The 23,639-nt window shown below is 41.0% G+C and overlaps 1 protein-coding gene and 1 long non-coding RNA gene across 3 annotated transcripts in view; one reads left to right on the forward strand and one right to left on the reverse strand.

Annotated features, from left to right (window-relative positions):
• The window catches only part of LOC116041366 (SWI/SNF-related matrix-associated actin-dependent regulator of chromatin subfamily B member 1-like), a 58,325-nt gene extending 38,807 nt beyond the window's left edge, over positions 1 to 19,518 (forward strand). Inside the window, exons 5-10 of one of the 2 annotated variants that reach the window (XM_031287248.2) lie at positions 3,823 to 3,950; positions 4,099 to 4,265; positions 13,755 to 13,945; positions 14,570 to 14,701; positions 15,389 to 15,447; positions 15,481 to 19,518. In XM_031287248.2, coding sequence (XP_031143108.1) covers positions 3,823 to 3,950; positions 4,099 to 4,265; positions 13,755 to 13,945; positions 14,570 to 14,701; positions 15,389 to 15,428 — 658 coding nt within the window. In that variant the 3' untranslated portion in view covers positions 15,429 to 15,447; positions 15,481 to 19,518. Of the gene's footprint in view, positions 1 to 3,822; positions 3,951 to 4,098; positions 4,266 to 13,754; positions 13,946 to 14,569; positions 14,702 to 15,388 lie in introns of both variants that reach the window. The other variant, XM_031287247.2, reaches the window with a different exon arrangement.
• LOC118493046 lies at positions 8,904 to 10,621 on the reverse strand. Its single transcript, XR_004894982.1, has 3 exons — positions 10,194 to 10,621; positions 9,556 to 9,561; positions 8,904 to 8,913 (listed from the first exon to the last, which is right to left on the reverse strand). It is a non-coding gene; the product is annotated as an uncharacterized LOC118493046 (long non-coding RNA).
• Positions 19,519 to 23,639: the final 4,121 nt, after the last annotated feature.

The following is a 23,639-nucleotide window of genomic DNA, read 5'->3' on the forward strand; positions in this document are numbered from 1 at the left end:
ATTGTATTGGTTTACTTTGTATATCAGCAAGCCTGCAATACAATGTAATGTAAGAGCCAGTCCCCTGAGTTTATACAAGATGTTTCTACATTAAAACACAAAATAGTAAATTATTATGAGTCTATTTGTATCAACTCTAATATCTGATCGTTTGTCTCCTTCCTTAGAGCGTTTATAAATATTAAAATTAGTTTTGTTTGTGATTTAAAAATGTAGCTTTATCACCATGTGCAGTAACAAACAAAACAAAGAGACTAATTAATATGTATTAATACAAAGAATATTTATTATAATCAGTTCACAGTTCTGAGTCCAAACGGAAACTTCACCCTTCTGCTTCAAAGTGAAGTTTAAACAGACTGAAATGTCCAGGGTCACTCCTCCACTATTTATTCATTTATTTCTGCATGTATTTATTTATTTAACGAGACTTCAAGTCATGTTTCGTCATCCACAGTCCTAGTCCCACCAGACTCCCTTTAGGAAACCTGTGATTTAAACTTCAGCAGGCTGTGACAGTCCGCTCTGCTCAGTCCTGGTTCTTGTTCTCCCGGGCTTCCCTTCCCTCCAGCGGGCCCAGCAGTACGGCCTGGGCCTCCAGCAGCGTGGTCTCAGTTTTGGCTCCCAGGAAGTGGGCAGTGAGCTCCAGATCCTGCAGCCGCAGACGGACTCTGCTGCCCCGCTGTAGCTTCTCTCCGTCCGCCGGCCACCAGCAAACGCAGTGGAACTTCCCGCCAAAATCTACGTACAGGTCATCCTGGACTACGTGTAGGCATGTAACGATTAACGGTAAACCACGGTAAAAATGTTGACGGTAACAAATAATCTTTTCATTTAAAATATCCTTATTATCGTTGTGGATTACCACGGTTTGGAAACCTATGCTTAATTCTTCCCAGCTTCATCTGAGGCTCCTGAAGTTGCCGCGCAGCCGCACTGTGTGTGTTTCTTTCTTTCTTGAAGTTGGAATCATGTCAGAAGGAGGAGATGACAGCACTCAGGACATGTATCAGCCTTGTAAAAAAGCCCATAGTTACGATAGTAACACTTGCTCTCTCTCCTGAGATGATTGACAAATCCGTGACAAGAGTTAAATGCTTTGATCTCCTGCCAATCACTCGCGCTCAGACAGGAGAACAGTACAGAATGTAGCAGCATGTTAACGGACTTTTTTCTTTTTAATTATGTTGAAGTGAAGTGGTTAGCCCAGAACGTAAGTTAAAACTATTCTGTAGCTTGCTAAACTGTCTTGGGTTTTACTGCCTCATTATCTGTGTAAACGTTAACTGTTTATTCATATTTCAGTAAGTGTTCTGCTACGATGTGGATACACTTAGCCGGTGACATTTATTTGTAGAGAGAGAGATATATATTATCGCTTTGATAATATTGCTGTTGCTGCTTTTCTTATTGCATAGCTGATAGATGTGCAGATTGTTTAATATTACTTGTGCAGCCACGTGTTGATATTCAGGTTGTGTTTGCTAGCAACGTGCAATCGCCAGTAAACAGCATAGACAGTAAAAGAAAGGTAAACAGACTAGCGCTGTGGATCCACGTGCTTAGCTATTAAAGATGTATTACACTGTTTGCTCCGTTATGGATATGTGCTGTAATAGATGTGGCTTATTCTCAGTTTGTGTTACTGAGCAATAATATGTTACATTTATGTTAATTATTACAGAGACATTAATGTAATTCTTAGTATTGTTTCTTGTTATATGTTGGTGGCTATAACATTTAGTTTTGGTAAATAATGTTCATAGTAAGTCAGATGCTTATTAATGTGCATTATTATTTGCTTATATTTCAGAACCACATCCAACTTCACATGTTAACTTCATGTTGGAGTTGTAAATAAATCTTCCTGGATCTCAAAGTCAGACATCTCTGGTTCAAGTTCTTACTGGACACCCTACAGCGGGCCAGTGTTTCAGCAGCCTGTTTTCAATAGTTTTTACAAGCCTATTGCATACATTTTTGTAATATAATAAACACTGTTACACTTTTTGAAACTATGTCAGCTTGTATCAGTGTTTTCTAAACATATTGAACACACTTTTAAAAATACAGCGATATTACCGAAAACGTGATAATTTTGGTCACTATAACGTAAGGTTACATTTTCATACCGCCGGAGCTCAGATTGCAGGTCAAAGGCGACATATAAATCATAAAACATATTCTCACCTGTGAAATGTTATCCCTTGCTGTTTGGTTTTTTAATTTATTTCGTTCAAACATCCATAAGCAGCACAACAGTCTGGCATCTTTAGTGCTGATCCTGCGCCACTGAACTCTTATCTATCGATGTGCGCTCGATTGCTCTTCCTTCATCCTTCAACTACCCAGATGTCTGTCACAGTAACTTTAAATTGAATTTTGAGAACTGAATCTGAATTGTGAAGAGGGGACAATGGACAGCCTTGACTGGTGCCTCTACAGATGGGGAAGTAGTCTGATAATATTCTGTTGGTTCAGACAGCTGCCTGAGGAGCAGCATATAACACTTTAATCCAAGTCTGAAAAGTCGGGCCAAAACCAAACTTGTCAAGCACCTTATACAGATAATTGTGCTCTATGCGGTCAAAAGCCTTCTGTGCATCCAGTGAGACAAGTACTTCTGGAACGTGATAATTCAGATGAGTAGAGCAGATTTAACATTCTTCGCACATTACTGAATAAATGTCTACCAACCACAAACCCTGTCTGATCAGTGTGTATACATGTAGGCAAGACTGACTCGAGTCTGGAAGCCAATATCTTTCACCCTAACCCTAGTCACACCCTAGTAGACTCAATGGCCTATATTATAGGCCCTATAAGATTCGCATTTAGAAGGGTCTTTGTCTTTCTTAAGAAATACAGATATTGTAGCTTGGGCCATCGTTGTGGGCAAGGTTTTAGTCTCAAAACATTCACCATACACTTCTAGTAAGAAGGGTGCCATCTTCGCTGCAAATTTCTTATAAAATTTGACTGGAAAAACATCTGGTCCAGGGGCTTTACCAGATTTCAGACGTGTGATTGCATTAAGAATTTCCTCTACAGTGATGGGTTGATCGAGAGCTACTTTATCCGTTTCCTCAACACCCTTCAACTCCAGTCCATCTAACCACTGGGTTATTGTGTTGTCGGTGGCTGAATCCAAAGCGTACAAGTCTTTATAGAATTGCATAAATTGGCTGTTCATTGTCCTCTGATCACAGGTGACTTTTCCGTTATTTCTCGAATTTGATTTGCAGATTCAGATTTCCTAAGCTGATGACTCAATAGCTTGCCTGCACACTCACCATGCTCGTAGTGCTCAAAACATGATCGTAAGTGTAGGTCTTGAGTCTGACTGGTTGACATGATGTTGTATTCTGTTTGCAAAAGGAGCCTCTCCTTGAAGAGCTCAGGGGTAGGTGCAGATGCATGCTGTCGATCTACCTGCTGAATCTTATCATGCAATTCTGTTTGGCGTGCAGATAATCTCTTGTGCTCACTATCTGTATACAAAATAATAATACCTCTGATATATGCCTTCATAGTCTCCCATAATGTGCATCTGCTTACGTCTGGAAAGTCATTAGTTTGTAAAAATAAAAAGTCAATTTGGTCAGCTAGATATTTCACAAAATGTTCATTTGAGAGTAGACGCTGCAGAGAGACATGCTCCGGCAAGCAAAGTGCCAATACTAACTGGGATATGATCTGATATAACAATAGCTTCATAGCTACATTGTGTAATTTATGTTTTTTTTATCTTGAATCTTTAGAATTACTTGCATAAACAATAATAATCCAACATTGAGTTTTATTATGTCTTGTCGTGCTCAGCTTTGATGACCACGACCCTGCAGTGATCCATGAGAATGCAGCCCAGGTAGAAGCACTGGTTCCCATTCGCCTAGACATGGAAATAGACGGACAGAAACTGCGAGATGCCTTTACGTGGAACATGAATGGTAAATTGAATATAACATTATATATTAAAAGTCAATGTGCTTACCAACATCCAAAACAAACCATATTGTCACCTGTATAATTTATTTCAGAATGTCAAGTTATTACATTTTAGAATTTTATCTAACCTCACCAATCCGCCCTCTTCAGAAAAACTGATGACCCCAGAGATGTTTGCAGAGATTTTATGTGATGACCTGGACCTGAATCCTCTGGCCTTTGTCCCCGCCATTGCCTCAGCCATTCGTCAGCAGATTGAGTCCTACCCCACTGACAGTATACTGGAAGAGCAGGCAGACCAGAGAGTCATCATCAAGGTGGGTGCTAAATCAAAGGAACAAACAATCCAAAGAGAATATCAGGTGACTTGACAGGAATATACTCAGGGCATGAAGTTAACTTTTTTGACCACCAGCCACTGTGGCAGGTGAATGTTTAAATCCACCTGCCACAGGGACTTTTTACCAGCCAGTTTTTTTTTTGCGTCATAAAGGTGAAAAACAGGAATTGCTGTGACTCTATGATCCTATCCTGTCCTATTCATGGTAGCCTACTCGTGAACATTGCGCCGTCATCACGTGCTGTAGTAGGGGGGCCCGCCTTGATAATCCTGAATAGGGGCCGGTGTTGGCTCGTTATGCCACTGCATATAAGAGATGAGATGACTGACAAAATCAGGAGTAGCCTACGCGCACCACAACAACAACAAAACACTGGTGAATGCGCACCATAACACATGAATGTTTTTTGTATAGTTCTTAAAAATAAAAAAATAAATAAAAGGAAACTTGTTTTGGGGAGAATAATACTTATTACTATTAGGCTAATTAATTACTCTGGGCTGAGATTTTCTAGGAACCTTACCAAAAAGGCTCAGGATGCTGCAAATGTTGGTAAAATATGAAAAAGGCTGGTGGATTTAAGACACAAAATAATTTATTGGATGAATCCAATATGAACATATCTGTCATTGTCAGTGGCTTGTTAATCTTTACATTGTTAGTTAATTTCCTATCCTGGCCTTGGACACACATTCATACGGTTTAATAAAGTACTTATTGGACTTTAACTTATCATTGCACTTACAATAACGTAGCTGTCCTCAATTTAGGTCATCCTGTACGTCTCATCTGCGTTTTTTCCTGCATCCACCGCGTGCGTTTGTGTGTGTGTCTGTGCGTGCGTGTGTTTGTGTGTGTCTGTTTGTGTGTGATTGTGTGTGCGTCAGTCGCGGGGGAAACGGAGCAGTCCCGCCCGCTGCAGAGAGCCGACAATTTGAAACATCAGCGCTGACTTTAGAGTGAAGAAATGTTCCAGTGTACATTAATGTTAAAATGTATACAGGTTGGCAGGACGGTCTGAAATGTTTTGCACGGTCTTTTGCTGTACGTTTTGTTGGTAAATGTGAGATGTTCGAGTCACACACACGACTCGTCTTCATATCAGAAACTAGGAAATTAACTTTACCCGTTCTCACTCCCGCTTGGTCAGTGGCTGCACGTGGGATGCTGGGATTGTGTGAGTAATGAAAATGCGATAGGGGGCCCCGGCTGTCAATCAGTGTCTTCCAGTGATGCGGGCCCCTGATTGGACCAGGCCCGTAAGCAACCGTGTACCCTGCTTACCGATAGTTACGAATCTGAATCACTCAATTCTCATTGGCTACCCGCCAATGTGGCAGGTAGATTGACAGTTTAACCCGCCAATCAGAAAAGTTACCCGCATTTGGCGGGTGGGCGGGTGCCAATTTCATGCCCTGAATATACTTATTGACTTATACTCTCGACAAAATTGAGGCAATATAATTGGAGACTTTATGTCTACATGTCCTCGGGTTTCCAACACAGGACAAAATATCTGTATTAATTAGAGCTGTCAAAATTAACAAAACAGTAACGAGTTAATGCAAATTCCTTTTAACGCCACACATTTTTTTGGCGCGCGATTAACGAATGTGTGTTCTGTGATATTGCTCTGTAGTTCATCAAATCAGGAAGCGATGTAGCAATAATGTTGTTGACAGTGTTGCCAACTTGGCGACTTGTCCACAACGACGTACACAACAAACACCATGACCTTGGAACCACTACATAGGGCTGCACGCTCACATGAGAGAGCACACAAACCGAGAGAGACATCTCCACTAGTTATAATGCAAAAAACCTTTTTATTATGAGAGTATTACAGTGAGCAGTGGAGTACATGTGAGGTGGGAAACTTGAAAATATTTGGGACGCCATTAAGCAAAATCAGTTCTGGAATATGTGGAACAAGTTCAACATAAAACAGCAACAAGCATTACCCATCCAAAATTGTGACATCTGGATATCACATAAATCAAATACCATTAAATCAAATCAATTCAGATCAATTGATTATGAAAGAAAAACTCCAAACATTATAAGACACAGATTAAGACAACCAAAACCCACTTGACTTCCCAATTACTTGGGAAGAATTGACCACACAGACAAAAGCTCTCAAGCCAAGAAACATGTATGGTTCAGACAGAATTAAAAATGTTTAAATGCAGCACTCCAGAGAGGCAGGGTGCAGTGTTAAAGTTGTTTAATATTGTAATACAGTCAGGATGTTTCCCTGACATCTGGTGTGAAGGGCTTATTTGACCCCATTCATAAGAGTGGGCACAAATCAGACTCAACTCTTTTTGGCATGAAGGGCTCTATTACAGACTTACACTGTGGTATAGGGGGCAAAATGTATGATTTGGTTAAATCTGTGTATTTACAAAATATGGGTGCTGTTAAAATTGAAGACAAACTAAATAAATTTGGCACCCAGAGAAAAGGTGTCCATCAGGATTGCATTTTACGTCTGGCTTTATTAAATGTGTATATAAATGACTAACAACTAAATAACTTGCTGTTGAGTTGGGTCAATGTGCTGCTCCTGGCCTCTCCCTTCTAGATTGAGATATGAAGTCTCTTTTTTATTTTGATGCTGATGCACCAGTTTTAGATTAGATTAAATTCCTTTTATTGTCATTGTAAAAGAATACAACGAAATTCCATTGCACCAAGTGAGGACGGATCTCAAGCAATAAATAAGTAAAAAAAAATTAAAACAATAAAACTATATAAATAACATTTATACATTCCACTTCCACGCACACACCAACACTCACACTATCAGCAGGTACACGGCCAACATATTCTGTAAACATAAATAGATACAATTTATTGCACAATCCCAGTTAGCTGGATGATTGCATGGTAGTGTTCAGCGTAGTGATGGCCTTTGGGTAAAAACAGTCTAGTGGTGCGTGTTTTAAGTGTTCTGTATCGTCTGCCTGAGGGCAGAAGGTCAAAGAGATGGTGGGCAGAGTCTTTCAGTATATTTGTTGTTTTCTGGAGGCAGCGGGAGGTGAAGATGTCTTCCAAAGCAGGTAGGTGTGTGTTGGTTATTTTCAGAGCAGCTTTGATTACCCTCTGCAGGGCCTTTTTGTCAGCTGCAGAGCTGCTGCTGTACCACACCAGGATGTTGTAGGTCTGGACACTCTCAATGAAACAGCGATAGAAGGATACTAGCAGATGTTGTGATAGATTGACCTTCCTGAGAACTCTCAGAAAGTGTAGTCGCTGCTGTGCCTTCCTGATTAGGCAGTTGATGTTGTGTTTCCATGTGAGGTTCTCCGAGATGTGTGTGCCCAGAAACTTAAATGTTGACACCCTCTCCACAACACCCCCATTTATCACCAGGGGCTGGTACTCCTCCTTCTTCCTCCTAAAATCAACAATGAGCTCTTTTGTTTTTTTGGTGTTTAGAGCCAAGTTGTTAACTGTATACCAGTCTGTTAACCTCTGGACCTCCTCCCTGTATGCCGTCTCGTCTCCCCTGCTGATCAGACCAACCACTGTTGTGTCATCAGCAAATTTGATGATGACATTGGTGTTGTGTGTAGGTGTGCAGTCATGGGTGTATAGAGAGTACAGGAAGGGACTCAAGACACAGCCTTGTGGAGCACCTGTACTGAGAGACAGGGAAGAGGAGTGGTGGGGGCCCATCTTGACCGACTGTGGTCGGTTTGTTAAAAAGTCCCTTATCCATAGCAAGGTTATAATCGTTAACAAAAACGAACGAAATAACGAAAACTAGGTGGGAAAAAACATTGTCGTTAACTGAAATAAAAATAAAAACAATAACTAAACTAAAACTGTAATGTCTGTTTGCAAAACTAACTAAAATAAAATAAAATTATCGAGTAAATGTCCTTAGTTTTCGTCTTTGTCGATGTCTTTCATAGAGCAAATAACGTTATATCTTTCCGACCATGACATTTCCCGTAGACATGTATAGTTTCCAACTGGGAACCCAGAAATCCCAACATTCCATGTCAAATTGAACACAACATAGACCATGCCCCTCGCCTGGCATCATAGCGGTACCGAAAGTCGGAAGAAAGCGGCACCTATTTGATTATGACTGTGTCAGATAAAACCAAGTGCCTTGCAATGGAAGGTGGTAAAATATGTGGACAATTTATTACAGGGAAAAATTCCACGAATTACGTACATTTGAGAAGCGCACACAAGCTAGGAGGCTAACCCAGCTTACCTTAACAAGGTAAAGGAGAAAGCAAAGCCCCCTTTCCCTGAAACAGAAGTTAACCCCGGTAACATTACGGGCATGGATGTATGGATACAGGGCTAGGCAGCATGACAGAGACAACAGCAGGACAGAGAACACTACAGGAAGGCTTTCATCAGCGACCCAATAGCTGCTGGTTAGTACATACGCAGGAACACCAAAAGCGGGAGGAAGTGTGGGTTAATATGTGTATTAATACTGGGATGTCTACACAACTGTGTGAGTCGATTGACTTCAAAAAGTTTGCCACTTTACTCGAACCAAAGTTCAAAACACCTGTTCATGTATGTCTTCTTTAGTCTGTTGGCTATTTAGGTTTTTTTCCTGGAACACGTCACTTACACATTTTGCACTTACCTCGGTGTCTTGTGTAGACTGTTTACATATTTATTATGACCATATGTAGGCTACATTTTATGTACTGATGTTATTGTTGAATACATTGTGAATACATATTTCTAAAATTGCATGATGTTTTTGTTGTTATTATTACACAATACTTTTTCTGACCTTTTTGAATCCCCCAACAAATAACCCATATTACAAAAAAAGACTAAAACTAATAAAAACTAAACTAAAACTAAGCATTTTCAAAAAATAAAAACTAAACTAGCAAACCCGCTTTAAAAACTAATTAAAACTAAACTGAATTTGAAAACAAAAAGTCAAAACGAAATAAAAATAAAAACTAATGAAAAATGCAAAACTATAATAACCTTGATCCATAGGCAGATGTTGTGATCAAGGTCTAGGTTTTGTGTTGGTTTAAAGCTGTTAGATAGACTAGCTGGCTATGTATGGTGTGTAGGGGGCTGTGTGTGTCCATGTTGCTATAGAGATTAACGCAGCGCGATAGAGAGGGAAAGGGATGATGCCTTAATGGCCCAACAGCCAAACAAAAGTGTCTAACCTGGCTAAAGGATGGCGTTGATGTTGGACTCCCACTTCAGATCCTGGGAAATGATGGAGCCCAGAAACTTGAATGAGTCCACATTTGACACTGGGCTGTTGGATATTGTGAGGGGGGAGCAGCACTGTGGGGTGCTTCCTAAAGTCCACCACCATCTCCACAGTCTTTAGAGTGTTTAGCTCTAGGTTGTGTTAACTGCACCAGAGCACCAAATTATCAACCTCTTGCCGATATGCAGACTCATCACCATCCTGGATGAGCCCAATGACAGTGGTGTCGTCCACAAATTTTAAGAGTTTGACAGCTGGGTCCTTGGAGGTACAGTCATTTGTTGTGTGTAATCAACTTTATAGAAATGCTGCCAAACCCATACATTTTAAAAATGTTTGACATATAGCCCCATTCAACCATATCAAACGCCTTCAGAATATAAGTACCTTGGCACAATAATTGATAGCAAGCTATGTTTTGAACCACACACTGATGCTGTTTGTGCCAAAGCCCATCAGCGTATGTACTTTTATCGTAAACTGAGGAATTGTAACATTGACCCCACTTTTATGAGAATGTTTTATTCCTGTTTTATAGAGTCTGTTTTAACCTTCTGTTTTATCTGCTGGTTTGGTTCTCTGTCCATAAAAAAAAATAAATAAAATAAAAACGACTAGAAAGTACCGTCAGGACATGTAGCAAGATTGCAGGCATCAACTTCCCCACTCTCTCCCACATCTACTCCAACAGAGTGGCAAAGAAGGCCCAATCCATTGCAGCTGACCCTAGCCACCCCTTGTCTTGCCAGTTTAAGCTACTTCTATCAGGCCGTAGGTACTCCATGCCCAGATGCAGGTCCAATAGACTCAGAAACTCTTTTATCCCGACTTCTTATTTCCGAACCCCTTCTCGCTGCACCCTTGCCCGGATCACACACATCTTCAAACTTGGCCTTCATTTTGATCTCAACTACACACCTGTAAAGTTTCATGACTGAATCTTGCTTGGTTGTGATGCTATCACTGTGACAAAATCTTTCCGCAGACAGAAATTAAAACACCTGCCAAAGGCATTAAAGGAGAACTCCGGGCAATTTTTACGTTAATCTTGATCGCTATACGTATGTGAGTACTGTCGATAGCAAAAAAAAATTAAAGCTGCAAGCAGCGTTGGACGGGCACTGCGCCTCTGCGCGCGTCGGGGTTACTGGCGGACGCCGCTCCTTGCGACCGTGCATTTGCGCGGCACTCAGACACCGCAAATCGTCACCAATGAAAAGGGAACTCCCTGCTGAGTTCAATGATACCTCACACAAAACTCTACGTCACTACGTCTACAGTTAATTAGCTGTGAAAGGGGGCATGGCTAAATCATAGGGGGCGGGCCAAACCATGACCAATGAAAACGGAACTCTCTATTGAGTTCAATGATACCTCATACAATAGTGTACAATAAACGTGTCATTAGTTATTAAAGAGTGAGTGGCTTAAGAATATGGGGCGGGGCAAATCGTCACCAATGAAAAGGGCCAACGATAAACAAACTCTATGCTGAGTTCAACGATACCTCACACAAGACTCTACATCAAACGGGTCATTAATTATGAAAAGGAGCGTGACTAACGCATAGGGGGTGGGTCAAACCATCACAATCAAAAAGGAACTCTGCTGAGTTCAATGATACTTCACACAAGACTCTACCTTAAATGGGTCACAAGTTATGAAAGGGGGCGTGGCTTAAACATAGGGGGCGGGCAAAACCATGACCAATGACAAATGAACTCTCTGCTGAGTTCAATGATACCTCACACAAGACTCTACCTTAAATGATTAAAATGTTATGAAAGGGGCATGGCTTAAGCATAGGGGGTGGGCCAAACCATCACCAATGAAGAAGGAACTCTCTGCTGCGTTCAATGACACCTCACACAAGACTCTACCTTAAATGATTAAAATGTTCTGAAAGGGGGCGTGGCTTATGCATAGGGGGTGGGCCAAACCATCACCAATGAAGAAGGAACTCTCTGCTGCGTTCAATGACACCTCACACAAGACTCTACCTTAAATGATTAAAATGTTATGAAAGGGGGCGTGGCTTATGCATAGGGGGTGGGCCAAACCATCACCAATGAAGAAGGAACTCTCTCCTGAGTTCAATGACACCTCACACAAGACTCTACCTTAAACGGTTCAAATGTTATGAAAGGGGGCGTGGTCTGAGTAAGTAACTTTAACGTAAGTTTTCATCTTTAACGTCTTAAGATGGCACAGACCAAATTTGAAGTTGATTGGATGAAATCTCTAGGAGGAGTTTATTAAAGTACGACATGTGGAAATGGCCAAAATCGCACTAATTTCAAACTTTCAATTCAAAATGGCGGACTTCCTGTTGGGTTTAGGTATGGCTCCAATGACATTTTCTGTGCGTCTTGACATGATAGATATGTTTACCAAGTTTCTTGAGTCTACGTTAAACGTACTGCAGGGGCTCAATTTTTTTAATTTTGTAGGGTAAGCCCCTCAAAAAGGCAATTAATTTGCCGGGCCCTAATAATTCCTTTAGTTCCAATAGGGCCTTCGCCGCTGTCAGCACTCGGGCCCTAATCATTCCTTCAGTTCCAATAGGGCCTTCGCTGCTGTCGGCACTCGGGCCCTAATAATAATAATTCCTTCAGTTCCAATAGGGCCTTCGCCGCTGTCGGCACTCGGGCCCTAATTAAAATGTCTGTGCAACATGAACAGGGCCCTTACATGACAACAAGATGTATTTTCAACTCAGACGTTTAAATTCACCTACCCTGTTAGCTGCTAGCTGCTGTCTGGGATGAGTGAGTGTGTTCAGCCAAGCTTCGGTAATAATCATCAAGCAGCAGTTCCGTGTGTATTTGTAGCATATATATCCATATTGTGTGCGATCCATCTGGCGTTCGTGAATAGGAGTCTCGGCAGTGGCGAACTGTGTGTTAGTTGCCTTAGCCAGGCTAGCAAGCCCGATCGACATCCTTCTACTTCCTCCCCGCATTCCTCGCCTGCTGCGGCCGACAACAATCCACGGGCGCCTGCTGGTCTGGTGGATGTTCTCCAGAGGACAGTTCATGCTTTCGCAGTGAAATTTTGAAGTTTATTCCCCACTCAAAAATAGGTAATTGAGCACTGTAGTGGTTATGATCATATCAGTGACTGTGTAACTACATGGATACGGGCCAAATGATGCCTGTTTCTTGTACAGTAATAGCGTTACTGAAGGCTAGCTCTAGCTCCATAGTTACGTTACTCCAAGCTTCTTCCCTTGTGAACACCTCCGCTCTTCACACACTACGCTCCGATCTCCACACTGCTGTTTACCTTTTCCTGCTACAACTGAATTCCCAAGGGACTTCAGCGCAAGACTACAGCTAGCCTTCTGTAACGCTGTTACTTTACTAGGAACAGACATAATTTGGCCCGTTTCCATGTAGTTACATAGTCATTGATATGATCATAACCACTACAGTGCTCAATTACCTATTTTTGAGGGGGGAATAAACTTCAAAATTTCGCCGCATTCAGTTCATTAATACCTGACAATGGACACCTCACTTAGCAATGGGAGCTATTTATTGTCCGCTCAACACTTAAGCTCAGACAGCTACGAGCCAGAAAGCTAACGCTATGCTTGCAGGATTCAAAATCAATAACGTGTACAGTTGGCAATCAGTAAATATAATTTTTACAGTATGTTTAACAACAGGACAAGCTAGCTATCAGCCATGTCATTGTCCCCAAAACAGTATAACAATTTTCACGAAGAATTATCCGCCATGTGTACTGTCAGCCACAGCCTGAAGAAGCGACCTGAACAGCGAACGGGATGTAAGATAACATTATTCGCTGTGAAACAAAGGACGTTTGGGAAGAGCAGTGTAACTTATTTCTTGCAGCTTGTGTATTAGCACCATCCTGTGAATCAACAGATTCACATTTTCTTTTTATTTTAATGTGTCAGTTTCACCTGAACTCCTATAACACTTTTTTATGGACACCCCGCAGCCAATCAGAATCGAGTATTCACCAAAACCTGTGCTCTCGGAACATCCCTCCCATCTTCTGCACACCTAGACTAGGCTTCTTACAAAGGTCTTTGTAATCTTGTCAAGACTGCGCTCTATTTTTCTTCCAGTGATAGAAGAATGTCGTGTTCTCTTCAGGAACTGTATTGAGACAAATAAGAAGTCGCTGTAATGCTAATGTAATGTGTAGGATTAACTTGCTAAAAAAAAAACACTTGAGTGTACATAATGTTTATTTGTATTCCTCAGCTGAATATCCACGTGGGGAACATTTCTTTGGTGGACCAATTTGAGTGGGACATGTCAGAGAGAGAGAATTCACCGGAGTCATTTGCACTGAAGCTGTGCTCTGAGCTGGGTCTGGGTGGAGAGTTTGTAACGACTATCGCCTACAGCATTCGTGGTCAGCTCAGCTGGCACCAGAGGACCTATGCCTTCAGGTAACTCACCCACTCATTTAAGAAATATGTTAACACTGGAAAGATGGTCTTTTCATAAAATTGGGGTGTCTTTGCAGTAGGCGAAAAAAATTGAAATTGGTGCTACATCTATCTAATAAAGTGGGACGTGTGTGTGTGTGTGTGTGTGTGTGTGTGCGCGCATGTGTGTGCGTGCGTGTGTGTGTGTCTGTCTGTCTGTGCGTCTGTCTTAATATCTCAAAATATCTCATGAAACGTTCTTCCAATCTACTTCACACTTGGTTTCCTGGGTACCCAATGAACTTGAGGTTTGGATTTTGGAGCAATTTGGACAGCGTTGGATATTAAAAACTGTTTTAGACGGACTATCCGAAAGCACGATAACGCTATATGGTCGAACAAGATAGAGACTGGAGAGAAAGAGTGCCCAGCGGCGTTAGAACAAAGCTGTGAAATCAGAGAAATAAAACGTGTTTTCGCCGTTTCATCACTAGAAATGTAACTGTAGCAAGCATCTCACTATCACTAATGTTTTTGGAGTATGTAGGCTCATCCCAAACTTTCTACATTTTACCCTTTGAGCTGATGATCTTTGGTGTATTATGTTAATGATTCATTACTGCCATGCTTGTAATTTGCTCACAGTGAGAATCCACTCCCGACAGTAGAGATTGCCATCCGCAACACAGGTGATGCAGATCAGTGGTGCCCCCTGCTGGAGACCCTCACAGATGCTGAAATGGAAAAGAAGATCCGAGACCAAGACAGGAACACAAGGTAAGACATTCAGATACAGATAGGTCAGATTCTTTCAATATGTATATATCTACTCCACTGTACCTGCTACCTGAGGTTTGTTGACCGTTAGCTAGTCTCGCTTTGCTCCCAGAATGCTATGTGGACTAGCCAGACCCTCCTCCACAGCGTGTGGAGATTAACTAGATAATCATATTCCTGGGCCTAGTTGTTCAGAAGTAATCTGGGTGGATTTTGGCTTTCGGATTGGATCAAATCTTTCAAATGAGTTGTTCAAAAGAAAAAAAGGATTCTGAAATCGGATTAGATCACGTAATGCAATTTTGGTCCTAATCTGGATTAAACCGTCAGCATGTGTTGTTCAAAACTTTTCAGTAGAATTGGGATACCTTTGATCCGTGAAATCTGGATCATCGTGATCCCAGCAGAAGGGTGGATTTCAGGAACAAAATGTAACAAAACTAACTTAAAAAATCAGACAACATTCGTATCATGTAGTATACAGTATATACATGTATTTATATTTTGCACCTGATTTGATACAATGATAAAGTAGAACTCAGAACTTTTAAGTAAAATAAATATTAGCAAATCATGGGATTTCCGGATTTCCAGAGATTAAACTTTTTGAACAACTGGGATGCTCAGATCATTCCTACAGTTTTTGCAGAATTCTTAAAATAACGTGAGTACAATGTGTATTTCTAGGCGTATGAGACGACTGGCCAACACTGCTCCTTCCTGGTAGAAAGAGACATGAAGCTGCATCAGATGATGTGTCCTCTGGAGACTCCTGGTACTCAGATGACGTGTCCTCTGGAGACTCCTGGTACTCTGAAATGATCACCAAATACATACAAAGTCACACACACACACACACACACACACACACACACACACACACACACACATACACACACACACACGGATGTTCCTGTAAGCATGACTGCACTCACAGACACGTTGTCAGTCTCCATGGGCACCTCACTGTCTGAACACAACACACAAATCCAAGCATTCTTCTGCACACACAGTATGCCGTCATTATGTTTCACCTTGCCTTCAGCACATCAGTCATAGCAACAGTTCAGATCTAACCCTAACTAAAAGTTACACACACCACACCATGTAACATTCACACTGCGTATGTTAAGTCAAAACACTTGGGATTACAGTACAATGACTGATTTTAATGTATCTGTATGAATACAATATGGACATTGTTTGTATAACATCATCAGGGCAACTCTTACAACAATCATTTTAAATTCTTCAGACCTTTGTATTTATGTAACAGAGGTCTGCCGTTACCCTGTCTACTATGGTCAAAATTCCAGTTGAAATGACAAAAAGATCTATGATTGAGCAGTCTAATTTACATTAGACTGGCTTAATCAACGTGTAGTACTGCACTGTAAGTGTTTTTTGTCATTGTCACAGTAATATTAATTACACTTGTGTTCCAGATATGACAATTCAAAGGCCCAATTGACACAAAATCTCTTATATTGAAGACACTCTTATTTACATTCAGCACATACAGACAGGTGACAAATTAAAGAAAAAAACAACAAAGTGTCTTAGGTGTTGGAACACCATTCTTCCAAAAGAAGATGGTGCTTTGATGGTTGGCGATAAGGCCCTGTCTGACACGTCAGTCCAAAATATCCCATAGGTGTTCAATTGGTTTGAGATCAGGGGACTGCAAAGGCCAATGATTCACAGCATTTTCATACTCTGCAACCATTCAGTGACCCCTCGTGCCGTATGGATAGTGATACTTTGATCCTGGAAGAGACCACTCCCATTAGGATAGAAATGTTTCATCATAGGATAAAGATGATCTCTCAGAACAACTTTGTATTGTTTTGCATGACCCTTCCCTCTAAGGGGACAAGTCGACACAAATCATGCCAGCTAAATGCCAACCACAGCATAACTGAGCCACCAGATACCCTCACTGTAGGGGTCAAGCATTCAGGCTTTATTGTTCTCTTGGTGTACGCCACACATGAACTCATCCACTTGTCGAGAATATGATGGATGATTCATCTGACCAAATCACTTTTTTCCACATCTCTGTTGACCACTGCCTATGGTTTTTACACCACTGAACTCTCAAATGTGCATTCATCTTTGTAAAGAGAGGTGTATGCACTGCAACACTGCTATAGTTTTCCATCTCTATGTAATTGTCAAGGGACTTTTCTTGCTGACACAGTCTGATTACGTCCTGAATTGACATTCCCAGTCACCTTAGGAAGAATTGTTCTTTTTTTCTTTACATTTTGCACTAATGCACGAGCACGAGCATCAAATGACTTTTTCTGACCCTATTTACTGATGTCTTTCCCATAGATCAAAATGTACTTTAGATCACTGTTCCTTTTGAAACACTAGCCAGTTGAACTGTCTTTGTGACTGAAGCTCCTGCCATCCATGTCCCAACAATGAACCTTCTTTCAAAGTTACTTATGCTGCGTTCAGACTGCAGGCCTTAATGCTCAAATACGAAAAAAATCAGATATGAGCAAAAAAATCGGATTTGGGTCACTTTTGCCTGCAGGCTGAATGTAGCCTTAGTTCTTTTACTTTTGCCAGCTTGATACAAAATCAGAATCGACTGGGCCTGTTCATCATTTTATACAAGCCACAGAGCATGACTGGAGGTTACTTGAATTGTACCATGTAGTGTACCTGTGTGGAAGCTTCTGCATTAATTATCTTTCCCTACTCATTTATTCAGGTTTGTCCTTTAATTTGTCACCTGTCTGTATATGCGCCTCTGTTGGGCAGATCTCCAATCTGTTTGCAATCGGTCTTTGTTTTTTCGGCTACATGTAAATCAGGGTCAGCCTTTCTCCAGTCCAGAAGTAGGTAATGCAACTGAAGCTGAATGGTAACTGCTAAAAATGCCAGAAGAAGAATAACTTCTGCACTTTAGCAGTTTGGTTACAAAAGTTTAGCTAGCAATGGCTAACAACTATCCATAAGTTAACACAAACATATGAATGAATGTTATGTATGAACTACGAGTGAGATAAAGTTTTTTTGTCTTCATGACTCGTGCCGCTCCCCCACCCCATACAGATAAATGCTGTCTCACCCACATGAATCATTCAGTGATCAACTTTACAGTATCTTGGTGCACCTTGTATTTTATCATGTGGAGAAATGGCTGGAGCTGTTTTGCTTTTGCTTTTTAGCATAATTTTAGTGTAACTTCAGCTGCTATTATTACAAATACAGAGGAGACATACTGTTGATATAATAAGACAAATGGATATATCCACAGACTGCTTACTGACATAAGTATACTATGGGAGGAGTAAAGATTACAGATGTGTCTTGGAAAGATGGATTAATTGTTTGTTGATCCAGATTCTCATATGCAACATTGGCTTAAATGTTTTCCACAGCAGACAAAAGAGCAGAAATGGGCCTGGCGCCACTAGTTGCCAGTTGTATTTTTTCACCCTCTGTTTAACCATTCTGTAGAAAAATAGCAAAAACAATATTATTGGCCAAGATACATGATGTAATCGCTTAGCTGTTGTTTCAGACCAATTTGTTGTGTTTAAGGCATGTGTGTAGGAGCAGTGCTGTCCATCTGAAACAGAGCTCGATAGAACACATCACTTAGTTTAAGCCTGCTTGCTTTAATGGTTTCAAATGGAACTTTCGGCCCTAATTCAATTTTCCCTCCATTTAAGCAATCCACAGAAGGAAAATGACAGGGTAGTGAAGAGACAGTCAACAAGAGAGAAAGAGAGAGGTGCAAGCCGCAACCGGCTGTTTTTACACTCGTACGAATCGTTCATAGATTCAAAACATATTTAGCGCTCTGCTAGTACTACATTCTGAAGTGAGTGCTCTGATTAATAAGTGTATTCTAAAATAGGCTATATATCATGATTTATTAGGAGAAACCAAGTAATTCTATATAAAATCAGACATTCAGCACCCCCATAGCCCGGATGGAATGATCCTTGTTTTTATAACCAAATTTTCTGACACTGCAACAATTTGAAAGTGAGATTCGTAGTTGAATCGGGCTCCTTCAATTAGTCACCTATTTGGTGGCACCCCCAGACTATATATCAAACCTTTGTCAGTGGATGATACATCAGAAATAGTACATAATGCCACTATGTGTAGGGTTTGAACATGATAGCGGGAGGACCCAAAAAGACATAAAAGTCACAATTCTCATTAGGATAGTGTGTATTGGTAAGCAAACTTTCCTACAAACAAACTCTTATGCTATCAGAATCATTTGGAAGATGCAATAATCTGAGTCAGTAAGTCCTGCTTATTTATAGGGGCTTTAATACATGTTAGTGAGCCACATCAAAGTGTTTTGGCTACTTAGGTATACTGTGGCTGGTGTTAGTGTTTTTTACCTGACTGAAATAACCAGTGTGCATGTGTAAAATCAAACTACAACAATCCCTGGTAATGTCACTGCTGTGTACTGCTCAGTACCATAAAGTGTTTGCAGCCAATTAGAGAGGGGGTTTGATTTTTGCATGTAGACATGTTATTTGTGCACCTGTGTTCATTTGCATGCTAAAACATAGGAAGTTCATACTGTACCCTGTGCATGAGGGACTGATTATTCCCATTGTTACTTCTGTTTGCACAGTGCCTCACATTGCATCAGTGTCAGCAAGCTGACAAGAACCAAAGTAAAGTGATGATTTTCAAGTTGAACATATGTTAACGTATGTAATTCACTGTCACTTCTTGTCCTCTTCTTTTATAAAATTGCTATACCTTTATAGTGGACTTGTTTTTTTAATATGAAAAGTAACATTAAAGAAAAACTTGTTGGAAAATTTTTGTTTTGTTAGCCTGTGTTTATTGTTTATAGTTTTAATCTATCTTAACCATAAGATGAATAACTTTGCATAAAATGTGTGAGTCTTTTTAGTAATCACCCTGCACAACATGGATGAAAATTTACATTATTCTTGCGTGAGGAAGAAGTCCTTAAAGGCACTTAAAGAATCTGGGCAGTATGTATAGGCCTACATTTTCTCAGAGAAACAAAAATGTTTACATTTCGGAATGTATTATGATAAGGTGCTAAAAAGATACAAGATCTTTCACAATACCCACACTATTTGAAAAAGTTGAAACCTTCCAATGTGTAGCATGAAGACTCTTCTTGGGGATTTTAACATTGATGTTTCTAAAGCGGATAAGGCTCAAAACGATTTTATTAACATTCTTTATCCCTGATCTCTACATTAAGAGAACAGTAAATTTCAGCTGTCAATCGTGACGTTTCACCCTGTTTTTATAGCATCAAATAACTAATAAAAACAAAACTGATCAGAAAAATGAACATTTGAACATACATCAGTATGATCAGAACTAACTAAAATGACAGAAACCATCTTTGGGAAAAATGTATTTGAGGTGTACTTTGATTTATTTTTTTTGGCCAATGTCTCATCTGTTTACATGGAGGGGGTTGGGATTTATGACCAATGACCTTACGAGTTAGCAACTCATTCAGTTGCACAGCTTCCGGGAAGGCTGCTCTCGTGTATCCTCGTTCATTGCTCCTCGGTGATCCCTCCTCGATGCTCGCTCCTCGGGGCAGAAATAAGAGCTTTGAGACGGCCTTCACTGAGGATGGACTGAACAACTTCCGGTTTAGCCGAGGACCGACGAGTCAAGGGTCAAGTAAGGGTTATGAGATGCTGTCGGTACACGATCCGTTTTGCCTGCACGATCCGTTCTGCACATGCGCAAGATAATACTGTTTTACGTATCCATACGACCTGCACGATCTGTTCCACGCTAGCCTATGGCTAGCCTCCACCGGGAAGCTAACGTTAGTTTAGCTAACAGCTAATTCGGCTAACCGCTAGCTGACAGCTAGATTCAGTCTAAAATAACGTTAACTCAAACGTAATGGGAAAAGCAGGCTACAGCTAAATTAAGACTTCACAGTAATAACAATAAAGACAAGTATTGAGTGATTGTATTTTAAATGAGCACAAGTAAAGTAGAACTGATGTAACAGCTGTTATATATGTTAGGTGTTTGTTATATATGTCAACGTTTATTTTCAAGTTTTATTTTGAGGGTCTTTTAAAGTTATTACATGCTGTCTCAGCTAGCAGTTAGCCGAATTAGCTGTTAGCTAAACTAACGTTAGCTTGCCTGTGGAGGCTAACTGCAGACCGCTACAATCAGCTAGCAGTTAGCCGAATTAGCTGTTAGCTAAACTAACGTTAGCTTGGCTGTCGACCGGAAGCGTGGAGCAGATCGTGCAGTGTCGTAAATCCTCGTACAACCGCGCATGCGCGAACATTTTGCGCATGTGCAGAACGGATCGTGCAGGCAGAACAGATCGTGTACCGACAGATGCAGCTCTGGAAGGTGCTCCATGAAGTCCTCAAGTCCGGGGTCACAAAACCCCTGTGCTTACTGACAACAAACATCAAACACAATACCAGAAGGGAGATCACGTGACCGACGAACTGCATGGCTGCTCAAGGTTAGAGCTCTCCGCCCTATCTCTGTATTTTTATTGAAAACCAGGTCTATTCTTTTTTATTCTACGCCAATCCTTTGATTTGTCACCACAGCCTTAGCGGAATGCCTGCAGGAGCGAAAAAGCAGACCCCGCTGACATTTAACCAAGCAAAGAATTCTGCCAACGATGCTAGCATGGCGGCGGCTAGCGAGGTTTCTGATGCTAACGCGGATCTACGTATGGAGGAGGCCATGGCCAGGGTCCTGGAAAGGCAACAAAGCGGTGAAGGAAGCGTTGGCAGAAATTGACACCTCGCTTCAACACATCAGGACAGAGCTGGAGAGGCAGGGAACTACAGTAAGAGATTTATTACAGCGACTAGATGAGGCGCAGAAAGACAACAGACAGATGAGAAACATGGTGAAAGCCTGTATTGATGACCAGAGGAAATTTGAGTTGAAGTTGGCTGAATTGGAAGACCGATCGAGAAGAAATAACGTCTGCGTCATTGGGCTGAAAGAGGGCAGCGAGAAAGACGACCCAGTTGGATTTTTGCAAAAACAGTTGCCAAAGTGGATTCCATCCTTACAGAACAGGGCTACCATCGAAATTGACAGGGCACACAGAATCTACGGCAGGGGGGCAACAACGCACGCGGATTCTCAGGCAAGCAATTATTCAGGCGAGGAAAAGTACAACAGGAAGGTCCGATTCGTGATTCCAACGCAACGCTGCGCTTTAAACCTGACTACAGCACTTTCACCTTCCAATGGCGCCAGGGATTTATAGGAGTGCAGAATAAGCTGCATGCTAAAGGCATCCCAAACTTTCTTACTTATGCGGCAACTTTGAGAGTAAACCACGGAGGGAGAATGCTCACATTCACTGCACCTGAGGAAGGACAGGCTCTGTCGAGATTTGGAGATGAAGGCGGGAGACGTGGGGCTCGCGCTGGACGCTTTGTAACTGGACCGGGAGCTGTTATTGGGCCCAGAGGGTGGCTTGGGGACCTCCGGTGCGGGAAGCTGAGCAGGCGGACCCGACGACTGTGGATTAGCGTATCTGGAAAACTGCAAGTTTAACCGAGGACACTGCATGGAAGTTTAGCAACCTGACTGTGGAGGGGTGTTTGATGAGGCTGAAAGCATGACGGACATGGACTGCTTACTTTACACAGCCTAAGAACACGATAAACACTTTTATACATTTTACATCTTATAATCTATATTACTACTATGACATGGTTTGTTTCCCACATAGTCTATTTCAGAGCGTAATAGCTGGTCGAAACTATAATGTATGAGCTTGGGAGCCGAGTTATAAGGAGCATTTGATTAGACTACATTTTATAATCTATGTCTACTACTCCTACATGGCTGATTTTCATACAGTTTATTTCAGAACTTAATAGATGGTTTGGACTTAGTTTTAATGTTTTTTTTGTAACATTGTTCATTTTAACATAGGAAAACAGACCTGTTTCAGTTAACCTGTGAATTTAGACAGAAGGGGCTGTTTTGAGCTGGAGTTTTTGTGCAAGCTGCGTTTGATGCGGCCACGTATCCTACAGAGAGGGAAGGGGTTCTGTGGTCTCGGAGGGCTAAGGGATTTATTTTATTTTTTGTGTTTTCACCACACTGTGCTTAGATCTAACAGCTCACCCTTTGCTACAAATTTATCAGTGAATTCCGGTAGGCTACTTGAGACATATATACATGTAAATTTTGAAAATGGCTGAACTTTCAATCCTTTGTTAACATCAGGGGGCTAAATGGATCAATCAAACAAGCTAAATTCCTGGACTATTTAAAAAGGAAGAACATATATTCAGGAATCACATTTGCGTAAAAGAGATGTAAATCGTCTACAAAATATTTCAAAGTTGCTGCTGCATCTAGTGACGACACCAAAACCAAGGGCTCCATTTTGTTGTCACGGAGATGCACACTCACCATAGACAAAATTAGTAACGACTCTTCAGGCAGGATATCATATATATGTACTACGATAAGGAGTAGGAAAATAGCCTTTGTCTCAGTATATGCACCGGCTACATATGATGAAAGCTTTTTCCCGCGCCTAACCAATGAATTGCTCTCTCTCAATGAATACTCATTAATTATAGGGGGAGACATGAATGCGATACTGGATTTAAATTAGGATAGGTCAGGGGTCAACCACACGCCCCAAAACACATATCGGACATGTTTAATGCAGTGTTTAAAGTTGTGGAATCCCGCAATCTTACAGATACAGTGGGGAGAACGAGTATTTGATACACTGCCGATTTTGCAGGTTTTCCCACTTACAAAGCATGTAGAAGTCTGTAATTTTTACCATAGGTACTGTGAGTGACGGAATCTAAAACAAAAATCCAGAAAATCACATTGTATGATTTTTAAGTAATTAATTAGCATTTTATTGCATGACATAAGTATTTGATACATCAGAAAAGCAGAACTTAAT

The sequence above is a fragment of the Sander lucioperca genome, chromosome 14 (assembly GCF_008315115.2).
Source record: "Sander lucioperca isolate FBNREF2018 chromosome 14, SLUC_FBN_1.2, whole genome shotgun sequence".
Lineage (NCBI taxonomy): Eukaryota > Metazoa > Chordata > Actinopteri > Perciformes > Percidae > Sander > Sander lucioperca.